Genomic DNA, 19,148 nt, shown 5'->3' with positions numbered 1-19,148 from the left:
GCACATGGAAATGAGCCCTAACGACCAATATGAGATTTGCGAAGAAAGAAAAGGCAGCATGTAAGATTAAGGAACTAGTGCGGGGGGAGGGGAACACTGGAACAGGGCCAGATGGAGAGCCATGAATTAGAGATGAAAGAGGATTTTTCTTTTATTTGGGTGCGGTTCATGCATTGAGAAAACGCTTATATGTGATGTGCAATGCCTGATGCTGTACTGATGCAAAATCAAGTGTTGGACAAAATATTTGGCCCATTGCCTAGTAGGCTGAGTGCCGACTGGTCTTCTGCATTCCCATTGGCCAGACTCCGAATTTCCAGTGTAATTTTACAAAGAGATTTCTAGCAAAACATTTTACTCATATAATCCTGATATCAAGCCTTTTAACACATAAACAAGATCATATTTTAAGGTCAGAGTTTCCACTTTTTTTTTAACCAGCAAAAATAATTGAATTTTAGATGCAAAATATATAAATAAATCTATAACAACAACAGTAACAGTATTTCATGTAATCCTGATATAAAGCCAGAAGCTAGTTTAACAATTTCAGATCAGGGTCTCCATATTTGAGCAGCAAAATAATTTATCTTTTTTTTGGACCAAAATAATTTGCATTGAGATTGCATTGATAAAGAGGCCAATTAAACATTTGAGCATAATTAGAAATATAATAGAAATGTCAAATCATTTTAATACTGTTACTTCTTTTTTCCTAGATTGCAGAGAACCTGTCAAACAAAGGTACATCTGTGTGAAGAGAGCAAGAAAGTTATAAAAGATTAATGTTAACATGAGGTCATGCAGACAAACGTGTAGATGTAGAATGTGTAGCTTTTCCAAATTTATGCAATGAATTTTGGCATTGTTGAGAATAAATGCTGGTAGATCTCTCTCAAACACTTGTTTTACAGTTTTTTTTATTTTATTTAGACAACCCAAATAAAAGGCACATAAACATTGCGCATGTTTACATAATTATTTCTGACAAACTTACATTTAAAAAAAATGTAGGAATGTTTTTCTTTCTGCTACTCAGAAAGTCTAGTCTTCATATATACAAAATTACCATTGTTAATATACTAATACAAAAGTTTTATAAAAGGTTATTTTGCTTTTCTTCGCTCACATTGTCTATCTGTACTCTAAGATCTTCTGAGCTAAACACTTCTGTACAAACATATACATTCAACCTCTTTCACAGGGGCTCCAAAAATCATCCAGTTCGTCAACTGATTCAAAACAAGCAACATTAGACTCGATTCAAAAATGTTCACTTCATTGAATTTCATAATTGGTTTAAATTTGGCAAATAAAAGAGGCAATTGTAATGCATCTACCATGAAATGCATAAACGTGTATTCTCTCTCCCACAAACTAAACTATGGAAACATGCTTTTGTTTGTTCTAGTGTGACGGGAGAATCAAATGCCTCACACACACGCAAACACAAACACACATGGATCAGGGATTCATTGTGTCTAATCAGGAAAAAGCATCCCCTTCCTGAGACTCAGTGCTGGGGTGGACGGCATCCATTCAGACACTCCAGATAGTCACATCACAGGCTGTAGTGGGAAAACTACCCACAAAAAATTGCATACAAGTCAAATAATTAGTGTTTTCACTACAGCAGTCTCTTCTCTCTGGCATCTGCTCCATCCACAGGAAGCTTGTAGAGGAAGTTGCCGACATAATGTACCTAAATTCTCTCACATTGGTGGCAGATCTGTGTAGTGAGTGACACAGCTCAGTTTTCCTACTTCTACTGTTGTGTTTTATTAACACAAAATGATTAAACTCTTCAGTCCACACAGACCAGCACACAATGTCGAAACTTCCAGAGCCAGTCTGTAAACATTCTCCATTATTTCAGACTTTTATGTTAAATGGTGCTTCTGGGCTTTAGCTACAGGAAAATACTATCATCTACAGAGTTCAAACTACTGGAGCCAAATAAAATGAGTAGGATGGTGCTGCTGTTGAAATAACACATAAAATAACCATAAAACAAAGGAAGAAAAAGAAAATCTAACAAATCAGAAACAGAAAACTAACAAAAACAAAAAACATGCAAAAAAACAAAAAACAAACAAAAACAAAACCTTAAACCAAACAAAAAAAAATATTGAAAAAATAAATAAATAAAACAAAACAATAAAATCAAAATCAAAGTGAAATATTTACAAACAAACATGAATAATTCCAAGGCATTTTCCTGGAATTATTCATGTTCATTTCCTATTCTCAGCTCATTTCCTTTATAGAATATGTTTTTAGAACAGAGATCTTGCAAACATCATATAAAAATACAAAAAACAAGGTTATAAAATACTTTTAACAGGCAAAAGTCCAAATTAAAACTTTAAAGGGCGTCAGCGCGGTACTCCAACCAATAGAAGGCCTTGTTATATACGAGCTGGTTACCTACAGCTCATAAACCCTGTCCCAAATGACACACTTGGCCCTTATGGTCCTCTTCTGAGTCCACACTTTGGTGAAGAAATGCTGCAAAGACTGTGGAGTAGTCTGCTGTGAAGTCTGCACCATTGTGCAAAGGGGGCGCTCTTGAGCACCTTTCTCAATAATAAAATAACAAATTGGATACTCTACGTCTTCATGGACTTTGTAGATCCGCACAAAGACCATGGGATAGTAGCGACTACATCAAGTGCACCATTTGGGACACATCTTGATATTCATATTTAGATAATACTGCCTCTTTAAGACTAGGGATATGCTTTCAGTGCAAGACTCTCTTTCCTTCCTCCAAACGCTTTCTTCTGTATGCAAAAAAAAAAAAGAATCATGCAACAGCTAAAAATGGCCGCGTAAACAATAAGAGAACGAAGCTGCCTTCCTCTCATAAAAACTGAAAAGTAATAAACAAAGTTGCCACACAAAAAACACGCACTCACACCCCTGCGCAAAATCAAAATAATGCAAAAGATATTTTAATAATCCTCCCTCCCAATGGAAGCAACAGTCAATTTCAAACGAATTTCCTTAAATACTGATTAGCAGGTTACACTTCAACATCATTGAAGAACCCACCGGCACTCTGCTTATTAAAAAAAGATTTCGAAATGCATATCAATTATTGCATTTGTCCTTAAAAACGTCCGTCATCGGGGTTTGAAGTGCTCAGAGGAGCTTGCGAAATGCCCCACTACAGAGCTACTCACCAGGTGCAAACGCAAACATACTCGAAGGCCAGAGAGTTGGAAATCCGTGCAAATCTTCTGCTAGTGTTGCAATGTAGCCACGTGATGGGTTTGTTCGCGCCACTCAGACGTCAGAAGCACAGCAGTCAGGGCAAAAATGCTGGTCAGCACCCCCGGTTCTACCAGTGAGAAGATGGCAAGACTTGGGACAGGAAGGGCATAGTGTCCATAGGTCTCATGGCAATGTTGAGCGGGGCGGCGATGTTCATGGGCATGGGCATGGGCGTGGTGATGGCCACCGGATGGGCGATGTTCACAGGGCCGGTGATGGTAACCGGGTGCTGCAGGCTGATGGGAGACGTGATGTTGACCGTGTTGGTAGAGATGTTCATCTGGGCTGCTATTGTAACGGGGTTGCTGATGTTGCCACGGTTCATTGCAGTGGTGATTGGGGCTGTGACAGGTGTAGTGGAGGCAGAGTTGCAGACTTCAGTGTTGTCTGTAGAGCACGGAGAAAGAGACAGGAGAAGCGTTAGAACTTATGTTGGGGATTTGTGTGTATTCTGTTCCCGAACTCTCTGGGTGTCTAGACTGGTGTGGCAAGACCTAGACCAGTAGATATATGGGAGCATTTGTGTTTGAACTTCCTGTTATCAACAGCAGAGACAGAAGAGAGCAAATGGTTATTGTGTGTGTACATCTGCTTTTCCACCTTTTTGTTTCATTTCATTTTTACCTTTTCGGAGCCCTGAGTGGTTCCACTGCCAATCTCCTATTTAGAAACAGACAGAGGGTTATGATGGGCAGGCAGCTGCCTGCAATGATGCATTATGGGGCTTTTAGCAATGCAGGGCTGCAGCATTTATGCACAGTGTGAATTCAGACATGACTATTGTGTTAAAATCGGAGAAATTTAAATTGAATGTGAATGTTTCAGGTTCAGTACAGGTTATGCGCTATCGACGGTATGTAGACGTTAGCATAGAAAAAAAATCTCATTCATCAGTTTGTAAAAACAAGCAAAAATTAGCAAAAATTCTTTGTCTATTAAGGGCATTACTGTTAAAAATTATTTGAATTTTGAGGTGCTAAACAATATGATAGTATATAACAATTCAATAATATAATATAAGTAATATAGAATAATTCAATTTGCACCCTTTTATATCTGTTTTTAACTGAGGCGAGAATAAAAAAATAATTAAATAAATAAGGATATAATAAATTAATACATACAATTTGTCACATATGATATTATTATACTATATTATAAAAAATACTTTAATATACTTTTAATTTAACAGAATTACTAAATAATATTCTGTGGTAATCAACAGCATGGTCGCCGATTCTGTCGATAAAGAGAGAATTTGTCTTGAAACCAGAACATTCAGAGATTTTAGCTATTAAAATATACAACTCTACCAAATTCTAACACTCGACGAAAAAAAAAAAAAAAAAAAAGACTCCCATTCAACAACAACAACAAAAAAATGAGCTAATCATGATAAAGAAATTAATGAAAAAATAAATAAACTACATGACAGAGACAGATTATGGGATGGGGATCAGTGGGTTAATTCATGAAAAAAATCTATAAGAACATGTAATGGCACCTATCACTAAATAGCACAACAGTTCTGAGACAAACTGAGACCTCAGGCATGAATTTAAGCAAATTCTACCCATTAAATTCTAATTAAAGTAAACGAAAGAATTAATTTGCAGAGTGCTGCTGACCTCTTTTCAATCCTTGCAGTAGACCTGCCCCTTGACCTACTCCTGACCCTGTCGTACACATCCTTAGAAAGGATCCGGTTTAGTCAGCGCAGTTTCTGCCTAAAGCAAAGCACTGGTCTTCTTCACTGACATGCTTGATTGACTTAAGATCTGAACAAACGAGTCAAATGCCATGACCAATGAAACGTGATGGACTGCACAACCAAACAGCTCTCAAGAATCACAGTGAAACAATCCCAACCATAAATGATGCCAATGGCACAGGACTTTGAATGAAAAAGAATCTTGGAAGCCATGTTCAAGTATCATTCTGAACTGAAATGCCCAAAAAATGGCTTCAAATGGCCCTCATGTCTACTTTACAGAGACTTCACTCCCAAGATTCTCTGTGCATCTTCAGATACCCATATTTTTTCATCTAAGAAAAACCAACTTTGCACAGGCTCCTAAAACCTACTTTTGTCATTCCAAGAACCTGAAACCTCATAGGCCAGGGACGGGATAGTGTCCAAACCAAGTGAAGTTTTCAGAATAACTTGTGATGTCATGAAAACACTGAATTAAATGATTGTAGATGTTAAAATATGTTCTGAAAAGTTGTAGGACTTATTAAGACCACAACAGAGTATAATTTATTGTAGGCAGATTACGCTGTCATTCTGGACGGTTCTCCAAGAGGGTTAAAAAATCTCCCAAACTGTGCTTGGAAAGTCACTTCTTAAACTAGTGCACTTGAGTGTATAGGAGAGTTTGGGAGCTATAGGGACAGCAAAGAGCTCAGAGGAAAGGATGAACAGAGTGTTAGTAGAAATATGTTGGAGCTAGAGCTACATGAGTCACCCAGAGAGGCTGGGAGAGTCGTTGTGCAGACTACTGTCTGATTGGCTGATGGGGCAGCCAATCATGTTGCACTTACCTTTGTTACAGGCATTGTTGAAGTTGCTCTGGCCATGTGTTTTTAAGTGGCTGGTGATGTAGGCGGCGCTCAGCATCTTTCCACACACGTTACAAGTGACTTTCCCTTCGTGCCGAATCATATGCGACCGAAGTCTGTCTTTGGTGGCAAAGGCTGATGTACAGGCCTATAATGGACATGCAGAATTACATAATTTACAGCACAAATTCAATCAGTTTTCTTTAAATTATCCAAATTGATGCAAGCTTCAATATTAACCCTTTACGGGGTTCAAATCAAGATGCAAAAAGTTGTGAGGTTCAACTGAATAAATCGGATAAATGGGTTCCTGTTCTTACCGTTACTTGGCATTTGAAAGGTCTCTCCGAGGAATGAACATGCTTCACATGGCAGCTCAGGTGGTCAGGCCTGAAAAGAGAGGGAAAAATGAAAAGCATGGCAAGAAGGAAAACAGCATCAAATCTCTGTAACAAAGCCACTGGATTTTGGTACCAGCTGCATCTGTGTGCACTTCACAAAAACAAAACCAGCAGGCTCAGGTGCTGTACTTTGCCTCTGAGAGACCGTTTTGACAAGTCCGCCTCTGAGCTGCAGATTCATCAGCTGGAAAGCATGCTTGCAGATGTGGCATACAGTAAATATTGGCCTACACCAGCAATAATTCACTGTTCACAGCTGCCAAAAGAAAAAAATGAAGCTGCTTTCATACTGGAGGTTTTGGTGTGATTGTGAACATAAGTTTGATTGCCCATAAAATTTCAGAATATTACACTTTTACTGAATTTTTGATCAAATTAAAAATAAATAAAATGAAATTTGAATTAATATTTCAGCTTCATCGTTTTAATTTAGTTTCACTTGATGTACTAAAATAAGTAAAACCGAAATAAACACTGCTAACTATATAAACATTAAAAAACAACAACTAATTCTAATTTAAGTAAAACATGAAAATGTACAAATACAAGCTAATAACTACATTAATCAAGCAGTATCTATTAATCAAATAATATAATAATTTCAAGTAGTATCTATTTTAGTAGCTCAAAGACACCAAAATAACATTCGAACTATCAGATTTGAACTTTTGCTATCTCATATTCGTAACAAAAGTATTTTGCAATTTTACTACAATGTGGAACAAAATATCAGTGAAAGCAAATGAACAGGGGCATTTGGAGGAGAATAATTTAATTCAGGTTTGAAAACTGCACTAAATATGAACGTGACATGACCTGCCGGAGGAGACTGGGACATTTTGTTTTCAGGTGGTGTTCTCAGAAACAGCCAGAGCTCTAAAAACAGCCCCTTTTATCTCTGCGCTTTGACTTGTGTCAGTGCGTGATTAATAATCCCAGGATTAATTTCAGGGATAGCTAGGCCTCTCCGATGCTTTCCCGGATATTCAGGGACGTTATAGACGAGCTATAGACGAGACTCCTAAAGCAGCCGTACGTCTGCGGCCCCTGAGTGACTCAAAGGAAACCCCAGCGCTGATCCTCTAAGACAGAACAAACAGGAGGGAAGGAGGGAATAACAGAGGAATAAGAGCACCCCCTCCTCCTTCTGTTCACGCAGAACCTCGGCATGCTGGGCCCTACAAAGGCAGCCAGTCAGATCCATTCACAACAACTATAAATCAGCCAGCAGCAGCCAATAGGAACGAGGCGACATTAACATCATCAGAACAGCAGATGGTGGATTCAGCTCGAGCTTTGAACACATATTTCAACAGACATTATTAAACACACTGACATCATCAGAATCCACAAACAACCTCATTTCATGCAGGATGGAAATGACTCACATTCGCCATTAACGTATACATTCTAATATTGATTACAGCGAAGATATAGTTATTTGTACGGATTTCTATTAAGAACTGGTTCTTAATCAGAACCAACATTAAATCATTATTAAATGATTAACCAACATTAAATCAATCAATTAACAATTACACCAAGCTACCAAATCTACAGTGCAAAATGATGCCTTTTAGCGCAGATCTTAAAGTTACAATGTGAGCAGCCCAATATGCAAACAAATTAATCTAATGAGCCCGTTTTTTTAAATTAATCAGTAAAAAACTCAAATATCAGTCTCTCAAACCAAAGCAGTTTATGGTTTGAATCTTTTTGAGCTGCTCTGAAACATAGATTATTTATTTATTTTCATTTCCAACTTGAAATGAACTGTTACTGTACTCAAAACTTGTGATAGTTCAGTTAATTAAGTTTAATTCGGTTTAATTACTGTTTTTAAAAGATACTGATTTCTTTTTTTTTTAAACAACTTCATGAATTATGTCATAAATGACAATTAATAACATTTATTGTGGCTCCATTTATTATCAAAAACTAATAACTAATGTTGTGAAAAATTATTACAATTCATAATTTTTCTTTTCACTTTATTTTTAAATGTAATTTATTTCTGTGATGGCAAATCTGAATTTTCAGCAGCAATTCAGTGTCACATGATCCTTCAGAAATCATTTTAATATGGTAGTTTACTGAAACATTTCAATCAATGTTGAAAACAGCTGTGTTGCGTAATATTTTTTTGGAAACAGTACCAGTTATTTTGAAAGATTCTTGGATGACTAGAACGTTCAAAAGAACAGCAATTATTTAAATATAAATATATATTTTTTTTAATTATGAATTTACTTTACTTTTGATCAATTTAATGAATCCTTGCTGAACAAAAGTATTATTTTAGTTCATAAAAAAAAACAAAAATAAAAAAAAAACTCACTGACCCCAAACTTAGTGTATGTTGTCAAAAAAGGGAAGAAGTTCCTCAAAAATACTTTAGGAATCTTTAAAGAACCAGAATTGTTCACTAGAATCTGAACCAGAATCATTAAATTCCTTGTATTTCATAACTTCGAAACCAAACACATGGACTAAATTTAAGCATGTGAAAAAGCTCCACATACCTCGAGAATCCCTTTCCGCACACAGAACAGACGTAGGGTTTGTGGACACCTCCGTCGTGTGAGCGCACGTGGTACGTCATGCGATCTTTCCTCTTAAAGCGCTGTTGGCATATAGGACACTCGAACGGTTTTTCATCCGAGTGTGACAGCTTGTGCCGGTTCAGATGGTAAACGTCCCGGAAGGCTTTCCCGCACATTTCACAGCCGTGGTTCTTCTTTACGGGCTTTGGTGGCTTTTTGGGGGCACTGTGTTGGGTCACGTTGGACATGGACATTGGGGACATGACAGTAGAGGCGGAGGACGTGGAAGTGGTCGCCGTGGAAAAGATGCCAGCGACGGTTGAGATGTAGGCAGGGTCACCCGTGGTCTCACGGGGCATGGTGGAGATGAGCGGGACCATGGTGGGTGCTGCTTGCGCCGTCTTTTTGGGTCTCGACACCATTTTGATGCCGGTGTGGCAGGACTCGTGTCGGCGGAGGTGGTAGCTGTCGCGGAAGGCCTTGTTGCAGTAGCCACAGATGAACGGCGTCTTGCTCTTGTGCTCTTTCTTGACCACGGGCATAGGACCACCTCCTCCGGCATTGCCACCCCCTCCTCCCCCCGTCCCGCTGGCTACGTTGTCCTTGAGGAGCTCGGCGGCATTGACGGGGGGCTTGTGGTCCAGAGGAATGGGCATCACAGGCTTCTGGTCCTGCGGCTCAGAGTTCAGCAGTGGCAGCAGGCTGTTTGGGGCCACCTGGTGCTGGTGGTGAAGGGCTTCATTAGCCTGCTGGAAGGAGAAGACAGAACCAGAGAGGAAGGTTAAAAACGGTGATGCCTAGACCAAAAACAAATAAAAACAATATTGACCAAAATTATGGCTGATAGAAATGTGCTAGAGAGAGAAATTCTGCGCTTAATATGAAATAAAATACTAAATAATGAGACAGAATGAGACACATTTTTAATAATAAACAAATATATCAGTATAATAAAATAAAAAACAAATAACAATAGTAAAAATAAGGAACTAAATAAAATGAAAATAATAGAATGAAATAATAAAAATTGAAAACTAAATAAAACAATAGAATAATGAGATGATAAATAAATGAATTCCCAAAAATAAATAATTTAAAAACTGTTTAGATTTTACCACACACACACACACACACACACAGTAGAGTCATGTATGGCAACGCCCCAAAAATAAGTTCAGATAAATATTATAAACCCAAAAATTTTTTATTTGTTTACCACAGGTTTAAATATTTATGATATAGATAAAGATTTTAACATGCTTTAAGTGAAGTCAGACATCAAAACACTGTATCTTACAGTACAAAAGATGGATAACTTTAATACTTATGTAACCTGGCATAATCTTTAAATTAGAAAAATAACTTTAATATATGTAGTAAATAATAATGATAATAATATATGTGACCCTGGACCACACAACCAGTCATAAGGGTCAATTTATCATCTAAAATCTGAAATAAGCTTTCCATTGATATATGGTTTGTTAGGATAGGACACTATTTGGCCGAGATACAGCTATTTGAAAATCTGGAATCTGAGGGTGCAAAAAAATCTAAATATTGAGAAAATCGCCTTTAAAGTTGTCCAAATTAAGTTCTTATATTACTAATCAAGAATTACATTTGAATATATTTATGGTAGGAAATTTACAAAATATCTTCATGGAACATGATCTTTACATAATATCCTAATGATTTTTGGCATAAAAGAAAAATGTATAATTTTGACCCATACAATGTATGTTGGATATTGCTGAAAATGTACCTGTGCGACTATCACATATAATAGAATAGAATTAAATGATAGAATATATATGCACACATAAGCACATATTTGCTTTTGCACAGATATACTGGTTTTTACTTTTATTTGACTTTTCTTCAGGTAAAAAATAAACTCTGAGAGATCTCACAGATGTAGATAATAAATTCCAACTTGCACAGATTTGCTGTTTGTGTGTGTGTTCTGTGTTCCCATCAGCACTTCCGGCAGCCTGCGGGGTGACTAACGATGAGCAGAAGTTCAGAAATGAACACACACGCTCACGTTACATACATACAAACACACACTGGACTCGACAGCTGGCAGGAGGAAGAGGCACTCCATTGAGAATCTTCTCATTAAATCAAATGAGTCAAGTTTCCCCTCTTCAACCACAGAAATGCATGCTGGGCTAATGACTGGACTCCTGAATCTTGATTCAGAATGATTCACAGTGTTATCAAAAGTGTCATCTGGGCCCCAAACTAATGACACAGATTACGCTGCAGTCGTGATAGAGCACATGCTGGCATGAACGCTGGGTACAGGACAGAGGCTGTGCGCTCTGATTAACTGAACTCAAAAACAACGCTGGGCCGCTGAGGAATCTAAATCTGTCCGGCGTAAACCGATCTGCTGAGATGCTCCCGGTTCTTCATGTGACTGCAAAATTAACTGTAACACAAGTGAGATGATTCAGCAGGTCAGGAACAAACTCAGCTAAACCTGTGAACGAGATGACAAGGACTTTACAGAGAAAACCAGAGAGTTGTGGCATTTACACTACAGATAGTTGCGTTTGTTGAACTATCTGTTCAACAAATCTGTTATATGTAAGATTTATATTCAGAATCTGATAAGTAATATTTTGGCTCTAATGAGATAGTATCAAACTAGCCTACATTCTGCATGGCTGAAAGTCCAGATCTCTTCTGTATGAAATGCATTGAGTAAGGATGCAATAAATTGATCAAGTGACAGCAAAGACATTTATAATGTTATGAAATATTCTATTTCAAATAAATGTTGTTCTTTTGAACTTTTTATTCATCAAAGAATCCTGAAAAACATATCATGATTTTAACAAAAATATTAAGCAGCAAAACTGTTTTCAATATTGATAATTTATCAGAAATGTTTCTGGGGCACTGAATCAATATATTAGAATGATTTATGAACGACACTGGAGACTGGAGTAATGTTGGCTGAAAATTCAGCTTTACTACATTTTATTAAAATAGAAAACAGTTAGTTTAATTGTAAACATATTTCAGAATATTACTCTTTTTACTGTAGTTTTAATCAACTAATTTAGGGAAAATTTTGGGCCGATAACAAAAACCGATATTTTGAAAAAGCCGATAAATTATATGTTGGCCGATAAATCTATATCCAAAATTTTTATATAATTTTTGAGAGCCTGATAAAGTCTCACCATTAAAACAAACAGAAAAACGATATACTGTGCATCCCTAAACGCAAAAACATTTTAAAAAATTTCACTAGCCTCAAACTTCTGAATGGTAATGTACAATTATATATACATGGACTAGTGGTCGACCGATATGGGTTTTTTTTTTACTGCCGATGCCGATATCTTGGAAAACAGGGTGGCCGATGGTAGATATAATTTAATTTATTTTAATTAATATTTAAGAAATCTGAAATTATTTGAAAATGGATTAAAAATAAATGGGTAAAATAAGTAACAAAGTATTTTCACAAATAAATACATATTTAATAAAAATATAATTAAAAAGGAAGTAAACAACCCTGTAACCAACAGGGCACTCAGTATTCTGGGAAGTTTGTGTGCATTGGGAATCATATTTTTTTAAATGAAGCCAAGGTAACACTCATTTTATATATAGCACACAGTGAAAATGACATGAATGGGCAAATGCATAAAGCGCAGCATAATTTGAATTCACTAGTTTACAGTTTGTCGATCGCGTGTCTCCAGTGAAGCTGAACTCTTACAGGATACAAATGCATACTTCACAAGATCTCAACTAGTTTCGGCTAAGTCTGCAAGGTTTGTGAAATTAAGTGTTTATTAGTCATTCAAAGATTTGTTTAAATTATATAAATGCGTATTTGCTGAATGCCGACAGGAAACGAGAAAGTATTATAATGTTTGCCTTTCTATTACTAATAATATTACAGCAATCATTATACATTTTTTGTATACATTTTAACTACTTTGTTTAACAGTTCTATCTGGTCATTAGATAGACTTATATCCGTATTAGACAGAACTGTTAACGACAACAGCGAACAAGAGGGAGAATGTGAGCGCTGTGTGCTCAGGCGCAGCCGCTCTCAGTACCGTCAAAATAAAAGTCTCTCTTCGAACGCATAGGCCACACAGGAAAACTTAGCGGCCAATGCTGATATTTGAAAAATGCCTAATATCGGCCGATATATCGGTCGACTACTAAAATGGATAAATGGAAAACATGACTTTCACAAATACAGTTGATTTTTAAAGTCTACATCTGTGTGAGTCAGATGTTCCCACACAAGTTTAAAAATGTATCATGCAATTTTATGATGTGGTTTTGTGACACAATACTGACATACTGTCCTACTACAACTCAAGTGCATACTTTCCCATTATGTATGTGAATTGGGATGCAGCCAACTTGAACACAGTGAAACCCACCTCGCAGGCCTGGAAACAGAGGTGGATGTTTGTTTGTTTGTTTACTGAGGCTTCTGGGAGGATGGATGCACTCCTTTGGTTCTCCCTTACACACACAGAGCAGCGTGAGGGATTTGTTTACACAGCCAGGGGCAAGAGCTTACAGACACTCACTGTTAACCTACATCACAGCCACCTGCCCTGGCAGACACTGATCTCTGAGCCACAACACCAGGAAAAAAAACAGAGGGAAAACAATATACAACGATCACAAACAGATCAATTGGCAAACTGGGAGTTTGTGAACATGTATGAAAGTTAAATCCAATACATCTATGAACAGTCTTAACGAAGCGGTTCACCAAAATGAATATGACTTCTCAACTCTACCACAGCCTGAGGCGCTTAAAAGACCCAATAAAGTGCGGCAAACGCCTTGTTCACCCACTATTGATGTTCAATGGAGCATCTAAAACAGGCACAGCCCCCACAAACCACAGAAACAGCCCCAAACCAGCTTGGTTAAAAAAAAAAAAAAAAACCTTACCTAAATGCACACAACTAATGAGCAAAAATCAGATGTAGATTTTAAACCATGAATGAAGTCGGCGAAAGGTCAAAGGTGGCATTATTAGTGCTCGGCCCCTGAGGGAACAGCTTCCCCTGCCTTGATAAAACAACAAGGCCTGTCAATTCTCAGAGGCAAAGGAAACATAAGGATGGGTTCACTAGTCGTCCTACAAGCTAATTGATTAGTGAAGTGCACTAGTTAACATTTTTCAACTTGATAAAGAGTTTTATCATGTTGACAATCTCAAAACAACTGCGGATGTTAAAACCTGTTAACTGGTTTCTCAAATGTCAAAATATTTTATAGTAGACCATAATAGTTTTGTGCAAAACTAAAAAGGGTAATTTGATATTTAACATGCTTATTTGATGACTATTTGGCTTGCAAAGCATTGCACAGCATTATTTATTTAATATTATTTTATATACTGCATATACTGAAAAAATTTGTGTGCCTAAAGTCTTGTAGTAACTGGATGCTAAAAACTCAAATTTGATTAATTTTGTGAAAAAAAAGACATTGAGGTTTAGCATTTTTATTTATTTCATATCTGTCTTTTAAAGCATTGCATGTTTTAGCATTCAGTCTGTTTCTGTGTTATTTTTTTCAATTTATTTAAATGTATAATTGCAGACAGATGTTCTGAAAAAGCAATTGTATTGCCATGCTTTATGAAAGCCAGGGTCTGCTGGACCTTCCTGACTAGAACTTATGGATCCTTTTCACATTTCTGAGGTTCTCAGAAGCGAAATTTGTCATAATTAGGAAAAGTTCTATGGTGGTGAATGGAAACTACAACACATTTTCTTTTCCATTTCTATTAGCTCCAATAGGAAAATAAATTCTATGTCAAAAATATGACATCACATATGTGGGAAAAATATTATCTTGGACACTATTTTTTGAGATGTAATGTCAATGTAACATAAAACTAAGTCTAGTGTTATATATTTTTAAAATTAAAATGAACAAAAACTATATTCACGATGTTAATATTTGTGGAAACACATTCACAGTCTATGAAAAGGGTAGATTTTAAAAATATGTAATTTTGCACATGCCTAATCAGGAGCAAGTGATGCAGACGCAGCAAAAAGAGGACACCGCAATTAAGATGCGTGCTCTCCTGCAATCACGGAGAGGGCAGGGTTAAATACCTGACCTCTCGCATTCAGCATCATCCATCCATCTCGCAGGGCTGACCGCGACGCAGGCAGACGCAGGACAAGAAAAATGAACGCTTCTTTCTGCTCCTTATTTCATCTGCTCTATTGTGATGGACACAAATCGGAGCGGGGATGCCCTCATGGATCCGCAGGGGGTCTTTGTGCGGGAGTCTTCTCTGATTTGGTTCCTCTATTCATGAGGAGAACTGCATATCCACACACACACACACACACACACACAGACACACACACACACCTGCTCGCTCACTTCCTATAGCATCCCAGTCATCAGTTTACTGGCTACGTCTGGGGATGCAAGTCTAGACTAGGCCGCTGTGTGTGTGTGTGTGTGTGTGTGTGTGAACTTTGCGAGCGTGTGACGCAGAATGACTGTAGCCCTGCTGCGTCTTCACGCCACTCTGACAATTTTGATACAAATCGGCTCTGAAGGCTGAGGTCAGTGTAACGTAAATAACAGAGAAAACGAGTTCAGCCAGAGAATAAGGAGTTTTGAAAAGCCAGCGGCCACACAATGGAGATCCGCAACGGGCCCGGGCTGGATGCTGAAACACATGGTAATTCATTTTCAAGTAAAGCTTTCTTAAATTTGAATTTGAAAAGAAACAGCAAAGAAGAAAAGGTGATTAAACGGGCAAAAAAAACAGTATAAAAGGAACAGGGAGCTTGTGGGAAGGCGAACAGCTCATAACACTACACAACCCAGCTGTTTACAACTATTAGACCCTAAAGGACAAATCCCAATGCATAATCTCCCTGCAGTTCACACATTTTCACAGACGCATGAAGCTTGTGTTTCACTGGGACTGGGGTAGGCGGTATGACCACAACCTAACATCATGCTATGAGATATTATATCACGGTAACGGAATACATTAAAATAATTTTTGCTGGAATTTCAACCCCATAATGTTGATTATATTACATAATCATAGCATATATCTGTTTTTGTCCATTAATAATAGATTCATATTTCACATGATAGTTTTTTATTTATTTAAAATTTGAATCTATTATTCTGTCTATTATTAGCCTAATCTCATATTATATCCACAAAAATAGTCAGATACTAATTAGAATTAACTATGATATGATATAAAAACAAAGTGTATATATAATAAAATAACTGGTTATTTTTCAAAATCTCTATAATTAATAAAAAAAAATCTATTGATGTAAATGATGTAATTTATTGATGTACAGTGTTTTACCTCAATATATTATTGAACACACATACATGTTTGCATAAGTAGAAATAAAGTATTAGAAATGAATAGAAACAATAATTGTATTTTACAAAATTTATTTTCTTTTTTTCAACATTATCTCTTGACTTAAATACATGTATATACTGGTATTTATACTTGATGGATGCAAATCACAAGATAAATTTAATAAGAAATTTGGCATCAGTGCAAAAGCACATGATATAAGACACAGCTAAAATCAAGGCTGTACTAGTGTAATACATTGTAAATATTAAAAACATTTTAAGTCACTGTAAAAGAGCTGATATGATGTTAAACCCAAAGCTTTGAAAAAATGTGGTATAAATGGTATAACAGATTGGTGTGTTGACACATTCATACCGTTTCTTGATATATTGCATCATACCACCCAACCCAAACTGTGACACTGTATGAAACATTTGAGAAAGCGTCCCAGCAAACATTTCCACTCTGGTGAGTCGACTGAGGCACTGACTCCAAAAACATTCTTAGATCCCAGACGGTCGGACGTCACCACTTTCATTCATCATGAAAATTTAATCTTCAGCACAAGTAAATATGAAAGACTAAAGCTGTTAGGCACTAAAGGCAAGCTGCGGATGGGCCCCGGAGATGACGGAGCAGGTATGTGGCGGGTCTCGTCTGTACTGTGCTTCTGATCAACAAATGAAGGGTGCTTTATGAGTCAGTGACTCATGAGTCACAAACCTACCTCAGCTTGATGATAAATGGATTACGGGAATTCTACTTTCCCTAGGCTACACTAGGTTGTGATGGGTCACAACGACCAACTAACTGTCCAATAACTGATTAGTGAGGTCAACTAGTTTATCAAGAAGCCCAATTTAAACCAGGTCAACTTTTAAAAAGTGCATCCCAAGACACCTGAATGATATGCCATGTTGTTAAACACCCACTGAAGTGATTCACCTTCAAAGTTAGGTTTACCATCAGAACAGCTTCTGCAGTTTCACCAAGTTCATGACTAAAGCCCAAAGTCACTACTTTCACTATGATGCTCTACCAAAAAGACAAGTCACCTGATAAATCAGAGCTGCTGTTTTTGTCACAAGTTTCAGCCTGATTCATGCTAATCCAAACATCAAACATCCAAATTTGTCTAATCTCACTTCCCGAGAACTGACTGTGAAATGACTCAGTCGTGAAGCACTTCAAGGGCAAAACAGGACCCCAAAATCCATTGCTTAAGGAAATATGATATCTTGTAAATAGCATAGGTTAAAATGCAAAAAAAAAAAAAAAAGGTATGTTTCTTAGGATCTTTTCAGGAGAGTCATATAGTGAAGTATGGGGTCACAATGTTACATACACTATAACACAAGTAATAAACATATATAAAAAACGACATGCAGAGTAAAGAACAGTTAAGTAACCTCATCCATATGGCTCAAAGTGTGATGCAAACACAACATGTTCCCCAGAATAATTTATACTGTAAAACTCTCATTGACATCAAAAGCTCTGTAATCACAAGGCATGATAAATATGGTCTTCAACAATATTAAAATACATGTATCCAGCTGCAGAAAACCGCACGGAGGAACCAGGTGCAATATGAACCAATGCATTTTGTGAAAGGTATAATGGAAAGCAGAAAGTTAAACTAAAGCCGGAGGATAGAAGTGACTAAGAAAGCAAAATGCAGTTTATCCAAACACCTCATAAAGTGAGTTTACATGTGAACAAGTTCTCAGGATCTGAGTCACTACAGCGGCTTATTATACTGTCTGAATTTTGCTGCCCCAAAGCTGATAGAAAGATAGATACCACCCCCTTTGACTAATGACCTTTGCTGTAATAAATAAGCTGTTATAATTTTACACTTTTTATACAGTCACTCACAAAAATATTTCCACCAAATTGAATCTGTAAATATTTTTATTACTTCCATTTTTTTAAGAATACACCGACTACAACTTTTTAATACATATTGAAAAATCACAAATAAAAAAAAATGCTAAATCTTCCCAGATTTTATGACTATGGGAACATTAGATAGGGGTACTGATGGAAGTTGAGGTGGAAAAACAAAGAGATTGAGGAATTGATGATGGACTGATCTAGTGAAGGAGAGAAAATAGAAAGATAGACGGAGATAAAGTGAAATATCTATAAAGGAGTGAATAGGGAGATGAATGAACAGATAGAGGCAGAGGAAAAGATGGATGGAAGAGCGATGGAGACAGTGACAGGATAACAGAGAAATAAAGCGGGATAGATGGAGAACAGACAGAGGAGTAAACAGGGGACAGAAGGAAAGATCTGCAGATAGAGTAACAAACTGATATACACAGGGCTGCATCTATAGAGTCAGATAAGAGGGGTTAAGAGGGATATAGGGTTAGATCTATAGAGATAGAGGGGTAAACACAGAGATTGAGTGTTACTACATCTAGAGAGGGAGCGCAGCTGGGCGCCTGGGACTCATCTACTATTGTTTTGCTCCAATTGCGCCTTTTCAAATATCTCTGTGGATAAAGCAAACTGAAGCAGGCAGGCCGGTAGCACGAGTGAGCTGCGTGTGAGTGTGAATGTGCGTGTGTGTTTAAGAGAGAGAGTTTCTCACCTGGAATAAGAAAGAGCTCCAGCTCTGCTCCATCATCGCGTCTCACTCACAGAAACAAAGCGCTCAACATGGCAGAGCGAGACTTCCGCCACCCCGCGGAACGTACCACTCACGGGACGGGGGAATACAACAACAGTCTGAACGATTTAATGAATAAAACGCTATCCGGTTTTACAGTGTGGTACCTTACAAACACAGTTTTACAAATATTGTGGTTCAGTACGCTCTGTCTATGCTTCGGGGGTAAATGTCACGAAGTACTGACTATAGTGATTTTCAAAACACCCCTGTTTTTCATCTCCATCTCGACAGACTCTTGGGACGCTCCAAAAAACAGGAGTGAAGTTGATGAATAGCGTGGAACTGTCGCGAGACTCGTCATAACTCAC

General features: G+C 37.3%; 1 protein-coding gene across 2 annotated transcripts; it reads right to left on the bottom strand.

Moving 5' to 3' along the window:
- Positions 1-931: 931 nt before the first annotated feature.
- LOC306865949 (vascular endothelial zinc finger 1-like) lies at positions 932-18,820 on the bottom strand. Of its 2 annotated transcripts, XM_079410817.1 has the most exons (6): positions 18,760-18,815; positions 8,762-9,531; positions 6,159-6,228; positions 5,821-5,986; positions 3,901-3,936; positions 932-3,663 (listed from the first exon to the last, which is right to left on the bottom strand). In XM_079410817.1, the coding sequence occupies exons 1-6, from the start codon at positions 18,793-18,795 to the stop codon at positions 3,344-3,346; spliced, it is 1,398 nt and encodes a 465-aa protein (XP_079266943.1). In that variant the 5' UTR covers positions 18,796-18,815; the 3' UTR covers positions 932-3,343. The 2 variants fall into 2 exon arrangements, with proteins under 2 accessions (XP_079266943.1, XP_079266944.1); XM_079410818.1 differs by lacking the exon at positions 3,901-3,936 and having other exon boundaries at positions 18,760-18,820.
- Between the last annotated feature and the right edge of the window lie 328 nt (positions 18,821-19,148).

Source organism: Barbus barbus (assembly GCF_936440315.1).
Source record: "Barbus barbus genome assembly, chromosome: 47".
NCBI classification, from domain to species: domain Eukaryota; kingdom Metazoa; phylum Chordata; class Actinopteri; order Cypriniformes; family Cyprinidae; genus Barbus; species Barbus barbus.
Note: the sequence above shows the minus strand (reverse complement) of the source record. Positions and strands in the feature narration are given on the sequence as shown.

What these genes read in the sequence shown, in the direction of transcription:
- LOC306865949 (XM_079410817.1), bottom strand. Translation starts at nt 18,795, where the DNA reads ATGATGGAGCAGAGCTGGAGCTCTTTCTTATTCCAG. An exon ending in CTTTCAAATGCCAAGTAACG is followed by an intron (nt 5,987 to 6,158) that starts GTAAGAACAGGA and finishes TGTCCATTATAG; the next exon opens with GCCTGTACATCAGCCTTTGC. An exon ending in CAACAATGCCTGTAACAAAG is followed by an intron (nt 3,937 to 5,820) that starts GTAAGTGCAACA and finishes GTTTCTAAATAG; the next exon opens with GAGATTGGCAGTGGAACCAC.